The sequence below is a fragment of the Prunus avium genome, chromosome 5 (genome assembly GCF_965620075.1).
Source record: "Prunus avium chromosome 5, drPruAviu1.hap1.1, whole genome shotgun sequence".
Lineage (NCBI taxonomy): Eukaryota > Viridiplantae > Streptophyta > Magnoliopsida > Rosales > Rosaceae > Prunus > Prunus avium.
The window spans coordinates 23,138,655-23,152,419 of NC_142288.1; the positions used below are offsets into that span (position 1 = coordinate 23,138,655).

The 13,765-nt window shown below is 37.0% G+C and overlaps 4 protein-coding genes and 1 long non-coding RNA gene across 6 annotated transcripts; all 5 read right to left on the bottom strand.

The window, feature by feature from the left end:
• Positions 1-225: 225 nt before the first annotated feature.
• LOC148294522 (RING-H2 finger protein ATL22-like) lies at positions 226-909 on the bottom strand. The gene has a single exon (XM_088253787.1). The coding sequence runs from the start codon at positions 907-909 to the stop codon at positions 226-228; it is 684 nt and encodes a 227-aa protein (XP_088109913.1).
• A 1,264-nt stretch (positions 910-2,173) lies between these two features.
• On the bottom strand, positions 2,174-2,538 carry LOC110760601 (uncharacterized). The gene is made up of 2 exons (XR_015836109.1): positions 2,416-2,538; positions 2,174-2,306 (listed from the first exon to the last, which is right to left on the bottom strand). It is a non-coding gene; the product is annotated as an uncharacterized LOC110760601 (long non-coding RNA).
• Positions 2,539-3,109: 571 nt separating this feature from the next.
• Positions 3,110-6,790, bottom strand: LOC110760639 (RING-H2 finger protein ATL22-like). Of its 2 annotated transcripts, none has more exons than XM_088253595.1 (2): positions 6,074-6,790; positions 3,110-3,729 (listed from the first exon to the last, which is right to left on the bottom strand). In XM_088253595.1, the coding sequence occupies exons 1-2, from the start codon at positions 6,771-6,773 to the stop codon at positions 3,308-3,310; spliced, it is 1,122 nt and encodes a 373-aa protein (XP_088109721.1). In that variant the 5' UTR covers positions 6,774-6,790; the 3' UTR covers positions 3,110-3,307. The 2 variants fall into 2 exon arrangements, with proteins under 2 accessions (XP_088109721.1, XP_021818632.2); XM_021962940.2 differs by having other exon boundaries at positions 3,111-3,738.
• Positions 6,791-9,632: 2,842 nt separating this feature from the next.
• Positions 9,633-11,156, bottom strand: LOC110760640 (RING-H2 finger protein ATL22-like). The gene is made up of 2 exons (XM_021962941.2): positions 10,382-11,156; positions 9,633-10,140 (listed from the first exon to the last, which is right to left on the bottom strand). The coding sequence occupies exons 1-2, from the start codon at positions 11,154-11,156 to the stop codon at positions 9,680-9,682; spliced, it is 1,236 nt and encodes a 411-aa protein (XP_021818633.1). The 3' UTR covers positions 9,633-9,679.
• A 642-nt stretch (positions 11,157-11,798) lies between these two features.
• On the bottom strand, positions 11,799-13,284 carry LOC148294523 (RING-H2 finger protein ATL20-like). The gene is made up of 2 exons (XM_088252846.1): positions 12,596-13,284; positions 11,799-12,443 (listed from the first exon to the last, which is right to left on the bottom strand). Exons 1-2 carry the CDS (start codon positions 13,278-13,280, stop codon positions 12,025-12,027), a joined length of 1,104 nt encoding a protein of 367 aa, XP_088108972.1. The 5' UTR covers positions 13,281-13,284; the 3' UTR covers positions 11,799-12,024.
• Positions 13,285-13,765: the final 481 nt, after the last annotated feature.

The window sequence follows — 13,765 nt, forward strand, 5'->3', positions numbered from 1 at the left end:
CACGAGTCCAACTCACTACTTAGTTGTGACATATGGTGGATTTTGGGCTTCTGAGGTCGTTTGTCCTTCCAAAAGTGCATTTAAAGATTGTATTCAATTTACAGACTTTCCGTTTATTTTCTGTTAAGTTTTCAATAACTCCCCAGGGCAGTTTAATGGATGAGAACGATGTATTTAGTCAGCCGTTATGCTTGGTTGAACTATTCTGAATTTTTATCAAATAATTCAAAGAGAATTTCTCTCTAACTTCTTGGTGGATTTCAAATTATTATTCTTCAGGGTTTTCGCTTGAAAACCTATTTGCTTGTGTTGCGTCACGTACCAAGTCAACTGAGCACCAAAGTTAAGATACTCCGAATTAAATAAAAATGGAACCAAAGCTGTCGAAATTTTAGAGCAACCAACCGGCAAAAGTATCGGATCCGGCTGCAAAAGTGAACTGGTTTGTACAACGTATATGACCTTGTAGTGGTAATTGGTGAGGCAAGGGATTACGGGTGCTGAATTCCATGGCCAAAATGCTTTTTGGGACGAGCAGCCAACGAACGTGTAGTTTTCAGGGGCGTTTGCGTATGAAAAGGGTGAATTTTTAAGATTGATGTCATGGTGGAGGAACCGTCTTGGGAGGCAGTTATCGGGGTCATTGATCATTAGGGTTTGGTCTATATAGTCCCCTGAAGAAGATGGCAGAGTGAGAATGGTTTGGTTTTTGTTGTTGCACGAGAGATTAAACCCTGGGTACCCACAACTTGAGGCTTGGTGGTCTCTGAGCAGGAAAGGGAATCGAACCAATGGGCCGTCGGTGGTGCATGTCAATCCACCGCAGGTGGTAGTGCTTGGTACTACAAGAGGAAAGAAGAAGAAGAAGGTGAAGATTTCTAAAATAGCCATATGATATGAGTGAGCCATACGCAGTGAAAAGTTTACTATTAATATTTGACAGGCCTATGTGACTGAGAATAAACCCAACAAACTTTATGTATTATTCAAGGGCACATAACCAAAGGAAATTACATCTCTTTCTCTGTATTATTCAAAGGCACATAACCAAAGGAAATTACTCAGAAGGCACGTACCAATTGTAAGGCAAATTAAACATCATGGCTCCATCACTGAAAAAATATTACAATTCCATATCCGTACGCGTACCTTGACTAGTCTTACATGACAATTATGTCTCCATCTCATCCCAAATATATATATATAGTTATTCTCTTATCCGGATGTCCGCACGTTATTATCGTGCGGATCCTATTGTAAACAGGCAGGAAAACAAAGAGGGGTAGTACAAAATACACTGCGTCCGCACGATAATAACGTCCGGATGTCCGCATAAGAGAATTTCTGTATATATATATATATATATATATATATATATATAGTCAAATGGCAGTCACAAACAAATTGATTTTAAATAATTGCATGCGAAAGAATGACAAAAAACTGGAAAAGTGTATCAACTATCAAAATGATGCTTACGAAAAACCAATTTTGGTGAAAAAAGTTTTCCAGAACCTACCTCGCGCTTGGGGCCGTCGTAAGGTTTTTGACCGGTATAATGTTACCCAAAAACAAATGATTGAAAGACGCGTACCAATTGCAAGACAAATTAATTAAACTTTCATATCACCATCACCGAAAACATATTATCATATACAAGTCAAATGGAAATTCCATATCGTACCTTGCCTATATGAAATAATAAATGTGGCACCCTACGTACTTTCCTTTTGAGAGAGACGGAGAGAGCTTATAGCTAGACTAATCAGTGATGAGAAGAAGGTGTAACCAAGAAGTTCTTTTCCTCGTGATGAAGGAATTGAGAAGAATTCCGACTTTGATAAAGAAAACATACTTTTATGAAGAATCACCACTTGTGGGCTCGTTTGATGTGATTCTTGATAGACCAATAATCACTTTTATGGAGAATACTTCTCCATATATAATCACTTTAAAATCACCTTATAGTGATTCTCCATAAATAACCTTCTTCTTAATTAGCGCAAAACTACCAAATCCAAATCCTTTGCTCAGGTTATTGCTTACCAAAATTTAAAAAAAAAACTTAGAAACTATATTGCTTGGGGACGTGATATAGTGTGATATAGAATTGCATGATAATGGAACTGGTGAGTTCAAATACCAGAGTGAGAATTCCAAACCACTCCACAAGTTTAAAACAGGTGATATTATTCCACTTATATTGCTTCATATTCTCATTACATTTACCCTTTCATTAGACAAATTATTCATTTATTCCATTGTCTGTTGAAGCATTACCCCTTCCATCAAATCTTCACTTAACCCTGTAATATATTCCAGAAACCAAAATCAGAAATTAGTTCCTTTCATATAAAACATTTGCATCATGATATGAAATTAGAGATAGAATTTAGAGCAGAAATGGTTAATTACTGGGAACAATCGGTGCCGCTAGAGATGGGTGGAAGTGTGACCGATAGGCCACAAGTTTTGGGAAGAGATGAAATCTTAGAGAAATTATCAACAGGTGCCCCCATCAAAATTGCTGCAGCCTTGACGCAGTCACATATATTTTGTTGGCCTCCCTTGGCGTTTGTATACTGTGCGAGGTCCAGGACACCATCACAGCAAACCTTGGCTGGATTCACCTCACCTTGAAGTATGTAGGGAAGGCAAGGGGTCAAGTGGTCGAGGATGATGTTGCAGTAGGGCGATTGAGGATCAGCACCCATGGCGGCCCCAGAAACCATTGAGATGATCACAACGGCTATGATCTTTGTGATTGGATGCATCATGTTTGGCCTTATAATAGACTTTGATGTAGAGAACTTCAAAGTATTTGTATGATCTATATGTGTTGCTAAAGGACAAGTTCATATATATACATGTTGATGTAAGAATTTCATGTTCCATATATTAAGACTTGAAAGTTTCAGATATGCAGGAAATGCATTTTTCATGTGCAGGCTGTTGCATCTGTCACACAAGTAAAAAGAAAGTGATAACAATTGGGCTCTTGCTTTAAAGTTTATTGCCCGGTTTTGATTCTTGGCCAAGTTGACATTTTCTAAATTTGTATAAAATGTTTAGATTATCGCTTGTACTAAAAAAAATATTAAATATTTATGTTCTTACTAACATCAATATTTACACCCATAATTTTTGTTGATGTACAAGTCCTTTTCTTTGTTATGTACACACAAAAACAAATATTATTGTATATACAAGGCCTTTTCTTTGGTCTCGCCCCAGGCCTCACAAATGTAAGGGATATATATATGGGGAACAATTATATATCAATAACCAGTACTACATAAACATATTGTTATCTCTTTTGTGGGTTTCTACAAACTGGGCAAGTTGCATTCATTCTAAGCCACTCATCTATGCAATTAGCATGGAAATAATGGCTGCATTCTGGTATGGTCCTTAGTGTTTCTTTGGGCTGGTACTCAGCCAAACATATTGGGCAAGTGTTGTCATTGAGTTTTGGCAATTCCCAGCTCTCACCAAGTTGAATCTCGGGATATGATTCGATGGTCGGATCATCAAGGCCAATTCTGACTGTCGAAGGTCGTCGATCGGGTATGGTGGATAACAGTTGTGTGATGGTGGGCTGGTGAATCTGACCACGAACCCTCATCTTGTTACAAACATAACCTGCAAGCCCTATGATGCACAGTAGCCCTGGAATTCCCACGCCTATCACTATGCCATACATTGCAGCTCTTGGCAGACTTGAAAAGCCTGAAATCACTATAATTTCCATAGCGTCCCATTAGTTCGGGATAAGTAAGACAATATTTAGAATATGATTTACATTTATATATAGGAGTTTATATGTATTTATGGATATCTTATCTCGAATTTGTTGATCTAAACCGTTATCTTTTTAGATTCTCCTTCAACGACCAACCATACAAAAACTACTACTTCACAAAAAAAAATATAGCTATTTGATTACCATCAACACCGTTTCAGTTCTTTGTTTTTCTTTCTGCGATCGACCATGTACTTCAGATTTTAAATTGAACTCTTAAAATTTGGGCGGTAACTCAAAACTGGACTTTAAACCTATGATCGTGGATGTGATTGTACACACTAAACTAATCAAGCTTATATCAGGGATGGAATTAAAAATGGAAAAGATAATTATCAAAAGTGGTCGTCACCGAAGCACCTTGTTTTGTTGCAGGCTAGAAAATTAGGGCCGGCCCTAAGATTTTGGTGGCCCAAGGCAAAGTAAAAAAGAAGACCCTATAAATGCAAGACTAAGTACAAGTAAAAATATTTGTTTTCATTTATACGTGTGTAGATAGAATGTAGAGCTTTTACAGCTAGTAACAAAAATTAGGCCTTAAAAAAATTTCATTTTCCTTGTGGAAACGTTTAAAAATGATATATATAAAGCAATGATTGAACACAAAAAAAAAAAAATTGAAAGAGATTGGAAGAAAAATATGACATTTTAAGTAGTAGAATGCACCAAAGAAAGAAAGAGAGGTAGAACAATATATGTTAATTATATCAACCACAAACTACTCCTTCCAAAGTCATTTATAGTCGTTTTTTTTTTTCAAAAGATAGTCCATTTGATACATATATAATCTGTTAATGTATGAATTTTGAGTATTTCTTTTGGCTTCCCTTGACAATTTTGTAATAGGATTTTTATTGTTTTTATCAAGCTCAAGTTTAGATTAAGAATAGCTTCTCTAGGTGTTCTTAACTATCAACTATCCTATGGAGGTTCAAGCAAATTGACAAAGGTAAATTTTGCATTGCATTTTCCAACTTCTTAAGATTATGACTAGTCAACCTCTGCCTCAGTAGGAATTCCAGCTCAATGTTCCAGCTGGATCCTACCCATATGTTTTTGTCTTATTCTGCAAAATTCCCAGCTGTCATTGTACGATTCTAACCTAGGAATTTTGGTGTAAAAGGAAACCAATTATTCTTTTGGTGGCCGTCACTTTTTGTAGGCAAGTTTTGGAAAGTTTCTTTAGAAACTTTTGCTTCTTCCTCAAGAGCCATCTTCATATTTCTCATCTTTGAGTTTTCCAAATTGTTTCTTTTTGAAAACTGCATTTGAAAAATGAAAATCTGCATCTAGCTAATTAAAACACTCTCTCATTTATATCTAGGTCAGATTCAAGATTGATTTCTTCAAGAGTATGGTTTCTTGAAGAAATTGGTCATTCTCCTTTGAATCCAAATTTTGGTTTCATTCTAAGTTGGAGCTTGCAAGCTAGTGCCATGGGATGATCGAGCTGGAGAAGGAGCTGCCATTGCCATGATGAACTGAGCTTTGAGCTTTGCTAAGTTGGAGAAGAAGATTGCACAAAGGAGGTATAGCTCATTTTCCTAAATAGATCTAGGTTTTGCTTGAGCTTGCTTGTATTCCTTTGTAAGAATCTTTTTCTACTTAGTGGATTGCCTAGTCGGTTGATGACTCCCAGTTTTTCCCAATGGTGGGTTTCTGGGTAAACAAAATCTGTTTTGCATATCTGTAAATTTTTATGGGTTTGTGTTCTTAGTGTTTGACTAGTCATCTATATCTGCTGTTTGCTGTTTACTTGATATTGATGACTTCACACACTTTCACCATAGTTGTTGCTAGCACAGGGGATGCCTAGATTGACGGGTCCTTCTGAGTGCCTAGGTTGTCACTAGTAATTCTCTAGGCTTGCAGGTACATATTGATATGTTATGTGTATGTTCTTGGTTGTGATTTTTCATGTCTGACAATTGACTAGTCATAAGAATATTGGTCAATATCTAAAGTGTGTGAAGTTTGTTGTATTTTTGTTTGAGTGTCATTTAATTTACCCCTCGCCACCTAAGTGCCAATTTCATAATCAGAACATCAACTCATCAATCATCATAAAAGATGCTTCCTTTTATATACTCTAGACCTTCATATACATATATATATATACTAGTAAACTACTGTACCTCATATTAATAAACTATTTTAGAAGCATTTTTAAAAGAACAATAAAATAAATAAATATTTTAGGGCCCTGCTTGAAATGGGGCCAGGGCAGTATCCAAATAAGAAAATGAATATGACATTATAAAACTAACATACCAGAAGAACCAAAGCACCGAATTTGAGAAGTTGTAGTACCATTTTCCAGCCCACAAACACGACCCTTAGCTTCACAAGAACGACAATTAGGACTGTCCCAAGTCAACTGAGCACCAAAGTCAAATAAAAATGGAACCAAAGCTGTCGAAATTTTAGAGCAACCAGCCGGCAAAGGATTCGGAACCGGCGGAAAAAGTATCGGATCCGGCTGCAAAAGCGAACTGGTTTGTACAACGTAAATGACCTTGTAGTGGTACTCGGTGAGGCAAGGGATTGCGGGTGCTGATTTCCATGGCCAAGATGCGTTTTGGGACGAGCAGCCAACGAACGTGTAGTTTTCAGTGGCGTATACGTATAAAAAGGGTGAATTTTTAAGATTGATGTCATGGTGGAGGAACCGTCTTGGGAGGCAGTTATCGGGGTCGTTGATCGTTAGGGTTTGGTACTTATAGTCGATGCTTTGGACGATGAAGTCCCCGGAAGAAGATGGCAGAGTGAGAATGGTTTGATTTTTGTTGTTGCACGAGAGATTAAACCCTGGGTGCCCACAACTTGAGGCTTGGTGGTCTCTGAGCAGGAAAGGGAATCGAACCAATGGACCGCCGGCGGGGCATGTCGATCCACCGCAGGTGGTAGTGCTTGGTACTACAAGAGGAAAGAAGAAGAAGAAGGTGAAGATTTCTAAGGTAGCCATAGCCATATGCAGTAATATTTGACTGGCCTATGTGACTGTGGCAATTATAAACCCAATAAACCAAATAAACCACATCGCTTTCTCTGAATTATATTCAAAGGCACATACCCAAAGGAAATTACTCAGAAGACACGTACCAATTGTAAGACAAATTAAACATTCATGGCTCCACCACTGAAAACATATGACAATTCCATATCCATACGTATCCTGACTATGAAGTATAATGCACAAAATATGATAATGAAATATATATATATATAAGATCATTAGCTCATGTATTTTCACAAATCCCTCCAATCGAAACAAACCAGTTGTCCCTAACAACTGATTAAGACCATGAAATCTGCTCCAAGATGTTAGTAAATGTAGCACCACTTTCCTTTTGAGTTCATCAGCTTTGTGAGAGAGAGAGAGAGAGCTTAGCTAGACTAGAGAATAATCATGAAGGAAGATCAAGAAAAACAAGAGAAGAGAAGGTCGGTGAAAACTAATTATTTAATTTTTGTGTAGTGACCCGTACAAGTATATTATATGCCAAATCAACCGTATATATATGTACATATCTCTTTGGCTTCATTAATCAAACGTAATAATCCTAGTCTTACATGACAATTATGTCTCCATCTCATCCCAAATATATATCTATATATATATAGTCAAATGGCAGTCACAAACAAATTGATTTTAAATAATTGCATGCGAAAGAATGACAAGAAACTGGAAAAGTATATCAACTTTCGAAATGATGCTAAAGAAAGAAGCAAATGCTCATAAATTTATATTTTCTGACTCCAATATGTAGGGGAACTGGGGTTTTAATTATGATTTTTTAGGAAAATTAAGTAGATTTTTTTCTTTCTACAATTTGGTTGAGTGGTGGCAGTAAATTACATTCTATTAGGGTTTATGTTATTGAGAAATCCATATTTTTATTGTTGGTACAACGTGAAAATATATATAAGTACGTGTTAATTTAAGTTTCAGGTTTTGTTTTCAACTAAAATTAATTTTTACATCAACTCAACAAGCCAATGCATGCAATTACATCAACTAATAAACTATCTGCATCAAATTTAATTTTATCCCCCAACAGTAGAATTACTCAGGTAGAAACATAAAGCTCACGAGAATAAAATGAGAAGGAAAGAAATTAAATAAGGGAGCTATATATGGGTTGCCAAACTCACATCGATCTTCTGTATATATTCATCACGGTACTGAAGCTTATGACCATCATATCTATCCACCAACAAGAACCTCCGTACGCCATACTTTCTGAGGTTGTAAGAAATACGAACAAGAGAAATGGCAGCCACAAGAGACCATTTAAAAAGTATAGCATAGAATATTTTAACAGTATAGCCGCCCGGCTATACCATTTAAATAGAATGTTTTATAAGTATAGCCGTTCGGCTATACACTTTAAATAGTATATTTTAAAAGTATAGCCATAGTATATTTTAAACGTATAGCCGCGCAGTGATACTCTTTAAATAGAAAGCAGGCATGCCCTTATATCAGACAGGTTCTTGTGGTTGCGGCAGATTCTTTTAACTTCATCATTTCCAGACGGACAATGATAAGATGAGAAAGTTTTGAATAAAACAGCATTGCCAGAGCAAAACACTATTCATACAAATTCTTCCTCTAATCACAATAGGAAAAGTTTTGAAGACGAAACAACATGCCGCGGGCAAAAAGACAGGTATCACAGTTGTATAAATTTAGCAAAAACCCTCTGTATAGTAGCTTTAACGAATTCAGATTAACAATCTCCAAAAATTGTCTTCAACAATGGATTGTAGAGTCTAAGGTAATTGTGCTCTCCTTGTAATAATTACATAGTAGAGGATCCTCATCCTTTGTGTGTGCAAGAAAATAAGCTTCTTCTTTTTTTTCCACGAGCATTAAACTGTCTCTTCCGCCCAACTTAAGGAAAGGTATAATAAAAATATATTTTTAAAAAGCTTAGGGCCTGTTTGATAACCATTTGAATTTTAGTTTTTAGTTTTCATTTTTGTGCTAGAGTATAGACGAAAAAAATGGGAGAATGGAAGTGAGATCAGAGTGGAGAGATGAGATTGAGAGGGAAGATGAGAGGGGAGGATGCGTGGGAGAAGTAACAAAAGTGAAGACTAATCCTACAGCAATTGGATTGATTGTAAGTTTTTGTTTTTTTTATTTAACTGATGTTTTTTTTCTTATTTAATTTTTAACAAGATGATAAGAAAGTTGTAAAAAAAATATGGATAAATTAGTAATTGTAAAGTTGTAAAAAAGTCAATACATTTAATAAGTGTAAATTAGGAAAACAAAAGCTAGCTTGTCTCAAGTATTTAATGACATTGTTTTAAGTGTAAGTAAAGTGACACATGTCATTAGGAAAATGAGAGGAAAAAAAGGGGAGAATGGAAGTGAGATTGAGAGGGAAGATGAGAGGGGAGGATGCGTGGGAGAAGTAAAACAAAAGCTAAAAGCTGAAATCTAATTCAAATTGTTTTCACTTTCAAGTTTTTGTTTTCAGTTTGTTACTCCTCCCTCTCATCCTCCCCTCTTATCCTCTCTCTCAATCTTATCATAACTCTCATTCTCACTCTCATTTCCTCTATACTCTGGCACCCAAAAAAAAAAAAAAATACTAAAATTAAAATGGTTATCAAACGGACCCTTAAAGACTATAATGAATAGACAACCAAAAGCTTAAAAAGATAGTTCACAAATTGAACTCATTTCCTAACTTTCTTTTATATGGGATGAATCCTATCCTATTATATTGCAGACTCATCGCGTTTGAGAGAGTTGAGAAAACAAAAGTCAGATTCTATAGTATCTTCCATTTTGACCACTAGACATGAAATGCAGATTTCGTGTACTTCATCAAAACTAAGGGTATAATAAAACAGATAAAATCAAATCTCAATCACTAAATGACTTATATTGTTATGTCTATCCTGTGGATTTCGACAAAGCGGGCATGTTGCATTCAATCGAAGCCACTTGTCTACACAATTAGCATGGAAATAATGGTTGCATTCTGGTATTGTCCGCAGTGTTTCCTTGGATTGGTACTCAGACAAACATATTGGGCAAGTGTTGTCATTAGGCTTGGGCAGTTCCCAACTCTCACCTAGCAGAGTCGTGGGATATGATTCGATGGTGGGAGCATCAAGGCCAGTTACGATTGTGGGAAGTTGCTGATTGGTTACGATGGATAATTCTGTGATATGCCGGTGGTTTTGACCATTAACTTCGATCATCATTCTGCCGCACATATAGAGTACAAGCCAAATGATGAACAATAGCGGAGCAATTCCGATGGCCATCATTATGCCGTACTTTACAGCTCTTGAGGGACCGGAAGAGGCTCTAACTGCAACATTGAATTGCATCACATTAGTTCATCATCATTCAAGTATGACAATATCTAGGATTTATGGAAAGAGAGGGCAAATATTTTCTTGTCGCACAAATGCTTATGTTGCTAAAATGTGAATACGACTGCCTATTTAAGCAAGAATCAACATGATCAATAGTTCATATTCTAAAAAAATATAAACACGATTGGGGAAGAAAACAAATTATATTATGTTCATCGAATTAATTAATCATACCCGTGTGTATCTTGGAAGGACCAAAGCATCGAATTTCCAAGCTTTTTCCATTTTTCAACCCACAAGCCTGACCCCTTACTTCACAAGAACGACAATCAGGCACCTCCCATGTCAACTCGAGACCATCGTTAAAATGCTCCCACTCTAATGAAGTTGGAACCAAAGTTGTCGAAATTTCATTGCAATGAGGCAATAATATCGGATCCGGTGGCAAAAGCCAACTCGTAGGCAAAGCAATGACCTTGTAGTAGGCAGTGCTGAGGCAAGAGATGATGCGTGCAGGCAAGATGGATGGTTTAGAGGAGGAGCAGTTGAGGAACGTGTAGTTCATTGGGCCGCCAAAGCTTAAGTATGAAAAGGGTGAATATTCTACAAGACTGGTTTCATGGTTGAGGAGCCGTGCAGGGAGGCATTTATCAGGATCGTTGATCGTTACGACTTGGCCATTGTAGTCGATGCTTTCGACGGTGAAGTCCCCAAAAGATGGGAGAGTGAGAATGGTTTGACTGTTGTTGTGACATGAGATATCAAACCCTGGATACCCACAACTTGAGGCTTGGTAGTTCCTTAGCTGGAAAGGGAAATTAACCAATGGGCCGCCCGCGGTGCATGTCGAGCTACCGCAGGTGGTTTTGGTAACGGCTGTGTGAGGAAGGAAGAGGAGGAACAAGAATAAGATGAAGAAGGTGAAGATTTTTATGTTCTCCATGTAGGAAGTGAACCATAGACTGAGACGGTGATCAACTAAACCAACATTTTGGGTTGCAACGGCCATTGACCGGCCGATTACTATGACTCCATGAACCCAACATTAAGGCCAAATTAATAACATAGTCAATCATTTCTTTCTTTGCATTATTCAAAGCCTAGGTGGGTGAAGATTAACTTTAGTGTTTGGGTAATGACCAGCCCAAACATATTATAAACAAATTCAACCATATCTCTTTGTCTTCATTAATTGAAGGCGCAATATTAAAATATGTATTAATATACAAATCAAACGGCAATCAGAACATTGACTATAAAAAGCTGCAAAACAATGACAAGCAAATGAATATAAACTATATAATAACGATGGTGAAGACGATGATGATTCACTACAAAAAAATAGTCCTAATTGGGTTGATAAGAGATGACCCTCTTGTCCTTCGCAATCCGAAATAACCTTTTTTTTATTTTTTTATTATATGAAACAAAGAAAATTATATGAACCCCTATATTCGTCTTGTGCATGCCAAACTAATTGGATGTGCCATATTTGGCCTTTTAATCTTGTACCGTACATCTAATTCATTATTGTTTTTATATATGTTGCACTGTATATATGATAGGGTAATGCTAGAGTTACCGTATTTTTATACCACATTATGTATCATATCTCTAATAGAGGTGTTGCGAGGGGAGAAATTTATAGCCATGAAGACATACTTGTGTGCTTGATATATAGGTCGTACATGGTTAATTATGTTAACTATTTTGCATTCAACTCATTTCTACCGCACAAATAAAACAACATAGGAAATACTTTACTTTACAATAATTCAACTGATTTCCTAATTTCTTTTTTCTCGAAATCTTTCATATATATGGGATGAATTGTATAGGATCTTTCCTATTAGCAAGAAGCGTTCATCAAATCTCAATCAATTCGCCTGTGGATTTCGACAAAGTGGGCAGGTTGCATTCATTCTAAGCCACTCGTCTACACAACTAGCATGGAAATAATGGTTGCATTCTGGTATAGTCCTTAGTGTTTCCTTGGATTTGTACTCAAACAAACAAATTGGGCAACTATTGTCATTCGGCTTGGGCAATTCCCAACTCTCACCCAGCAGAGTCTTGGGATATGATTCGATAGTCGAAGCATCAAGCCCCGTTACGACCGTTGAAGGTTGTTGGCTGGTTAGGGTGGATAATTCTGTGATGGGCTGCGGGTTTTGACCTTGAACCGTTTTGTTACAAAAAGGAAGTACAAGCCAAACGAAGAACAAAAGCCCAGGAATTCCCACGCCCACCATTATGCCAAACTTTGCCGCTTTTGAGAGACCTGAAGAGACTTTATCTGCAATTGAATTTTATCCCATTAGTTTAGGATCAAGTATGACAACATTTAGACAAGAATTGTAATAGTCTAAATTCAAAGTTTGAGGTTGGGAGGAGAACATTTATACAAAAATCACGTGATGTGTGTAGGATTCTGATCATAAAGCATACCAGTATGTAAGCATTGAATTGTCAAACTTTTGCCCTTCTTCAACCCACAAGCCTGATCCCTTTCTTCACAATAACGACAATCAGGGACGTCCCATGCCAGCTTGAAACCCCGGTTAATTTCCCGCCACTCAAATGAACCTGGAATCAAAGTTGTCGAAATTACAGTGCAATTATGCAACGTTAACCGTGGCTGAGACCAATTTGTTGGCAAAAAAAGGACCTTGTAGTACTCTGTGCTTAGGCAAGAGATAATGTTTGAAGGCCAATATATTTCTTGATCGGAAGAGCAGTTGAAGAACGTGTAGTTTTTAGTGTCCTCAAAACTCAAGTAGATAGAGAAGGGTGTGTCTTCAAAACTCAAGTCGCGGTGGAGAAACCGTTTAAGCATGCAGTTGTCCGTGCCGTTGATATATAGGATTTGATCTAGGTAGTTGATGCTCTGGACAACGAAGTCACCAGAAGATGGGAAAGTGATAATAGTTTGACTTTGGTTGTTACATGAGAGATCAAACCCTGGATATCCACAATTACTTGAGACTTGGTTGTTTCTTATTTGGAAAGGAAATCGAGCCAGAGGGCCGTCAATGGAGCATGTTGAGCCCTTGCAAGGGGTGGCAGCTCTGTGAGGAAGGAAGAGGGAGAATAAGAATAAAATGGAGATGTTGAAGATTTCTAAGGTAGCCATGACAACAATAAACCATACCAATATTGGGTCGTATTGACCTCATGACAACAATAAACCCAGTCTATATAAGGCCAACGAAACATCCCAGTCATCTCTTTCTACGAGATGACAAACATATGAGATAAAAACGACGCGCTTTGTTTAAACAAAACAAACCAAACCAAAATCCACAATATATTGTAGGACTTATTACATGTGAGAGAGCTAACTGGGTGTAAAACAAAAAAGTATTTTTCCTGATGAATTAGAGCATTGTGAGCAGTTGGTACTTTGTGCGAGGAAGGCAAAATAAGAAACAGAAGAGAAGGAGGCGATGAAGATGAACTTTTAATACTTGGGTTCACAAATAAATAACAAACCAAATTAACCATATATGCATGTATCCATCTCCTTGTCGTCATTAATTAAAGGCACAACACTTTAATAATAGTATCCATACATATGGCAATTTTATGTCACCTTCCCATCCCAAATATATATTGTGA

Excerpts from the sequence above, each read along its gene's own strand:
- LOC148294522 (XM_088253787.1), bottom strand. The coding sequence starts at position 909 with ATGGCTCACTCATATCATATGGCTATTTTAGAAATCTTCACCTTCTTC.
- LOC110760639 (XM_021962940.2), bottom strand. The coding sequence starts at position 6,773 with ATGGCTATGGCTACCTTAGAAATCTTCACCTTCTTCTTCTTCTTTCCT. Across the intron at positions 3,739-6,073 it reads TCGGTGCTTTGGTTCTTCTG|TGATTTCAGGCTTTTCAAGT; the intron begins GTATGTTAGTTT and ends TGGAAATTATAG.
- LOC110760640 (XM_021962941.2), bottom strand. The coding sequence starts at position 11,156 with ATGGCCGTTGCAACCCAAAATGTTGGTTTAGTTGATCACCGTCTCAGT. Across the intron at positions 10,141-10,381 it reads TCCTTCCAAGATACACACGG|TTAGAGCCTCTTCCGGTCCC; the intron begins GTATGATTAATT and ends TCAATGTTGCAG.
- LOC148294523 (XM_088252846.1), bottom strand. The coding sequence starts at position 13,280 with ATGGCTACCTTAGAAATCTTCAACATCTCCATTTTATTCTTATTCTCC. Across the intron at positions 12,444-12,595 it reads AATTCAATGCTTACATACTG|ATAAAGTCTCTTCAGGTCTC; the intron begins GTATGCTTTATG and ends ATTCAATTGCAG.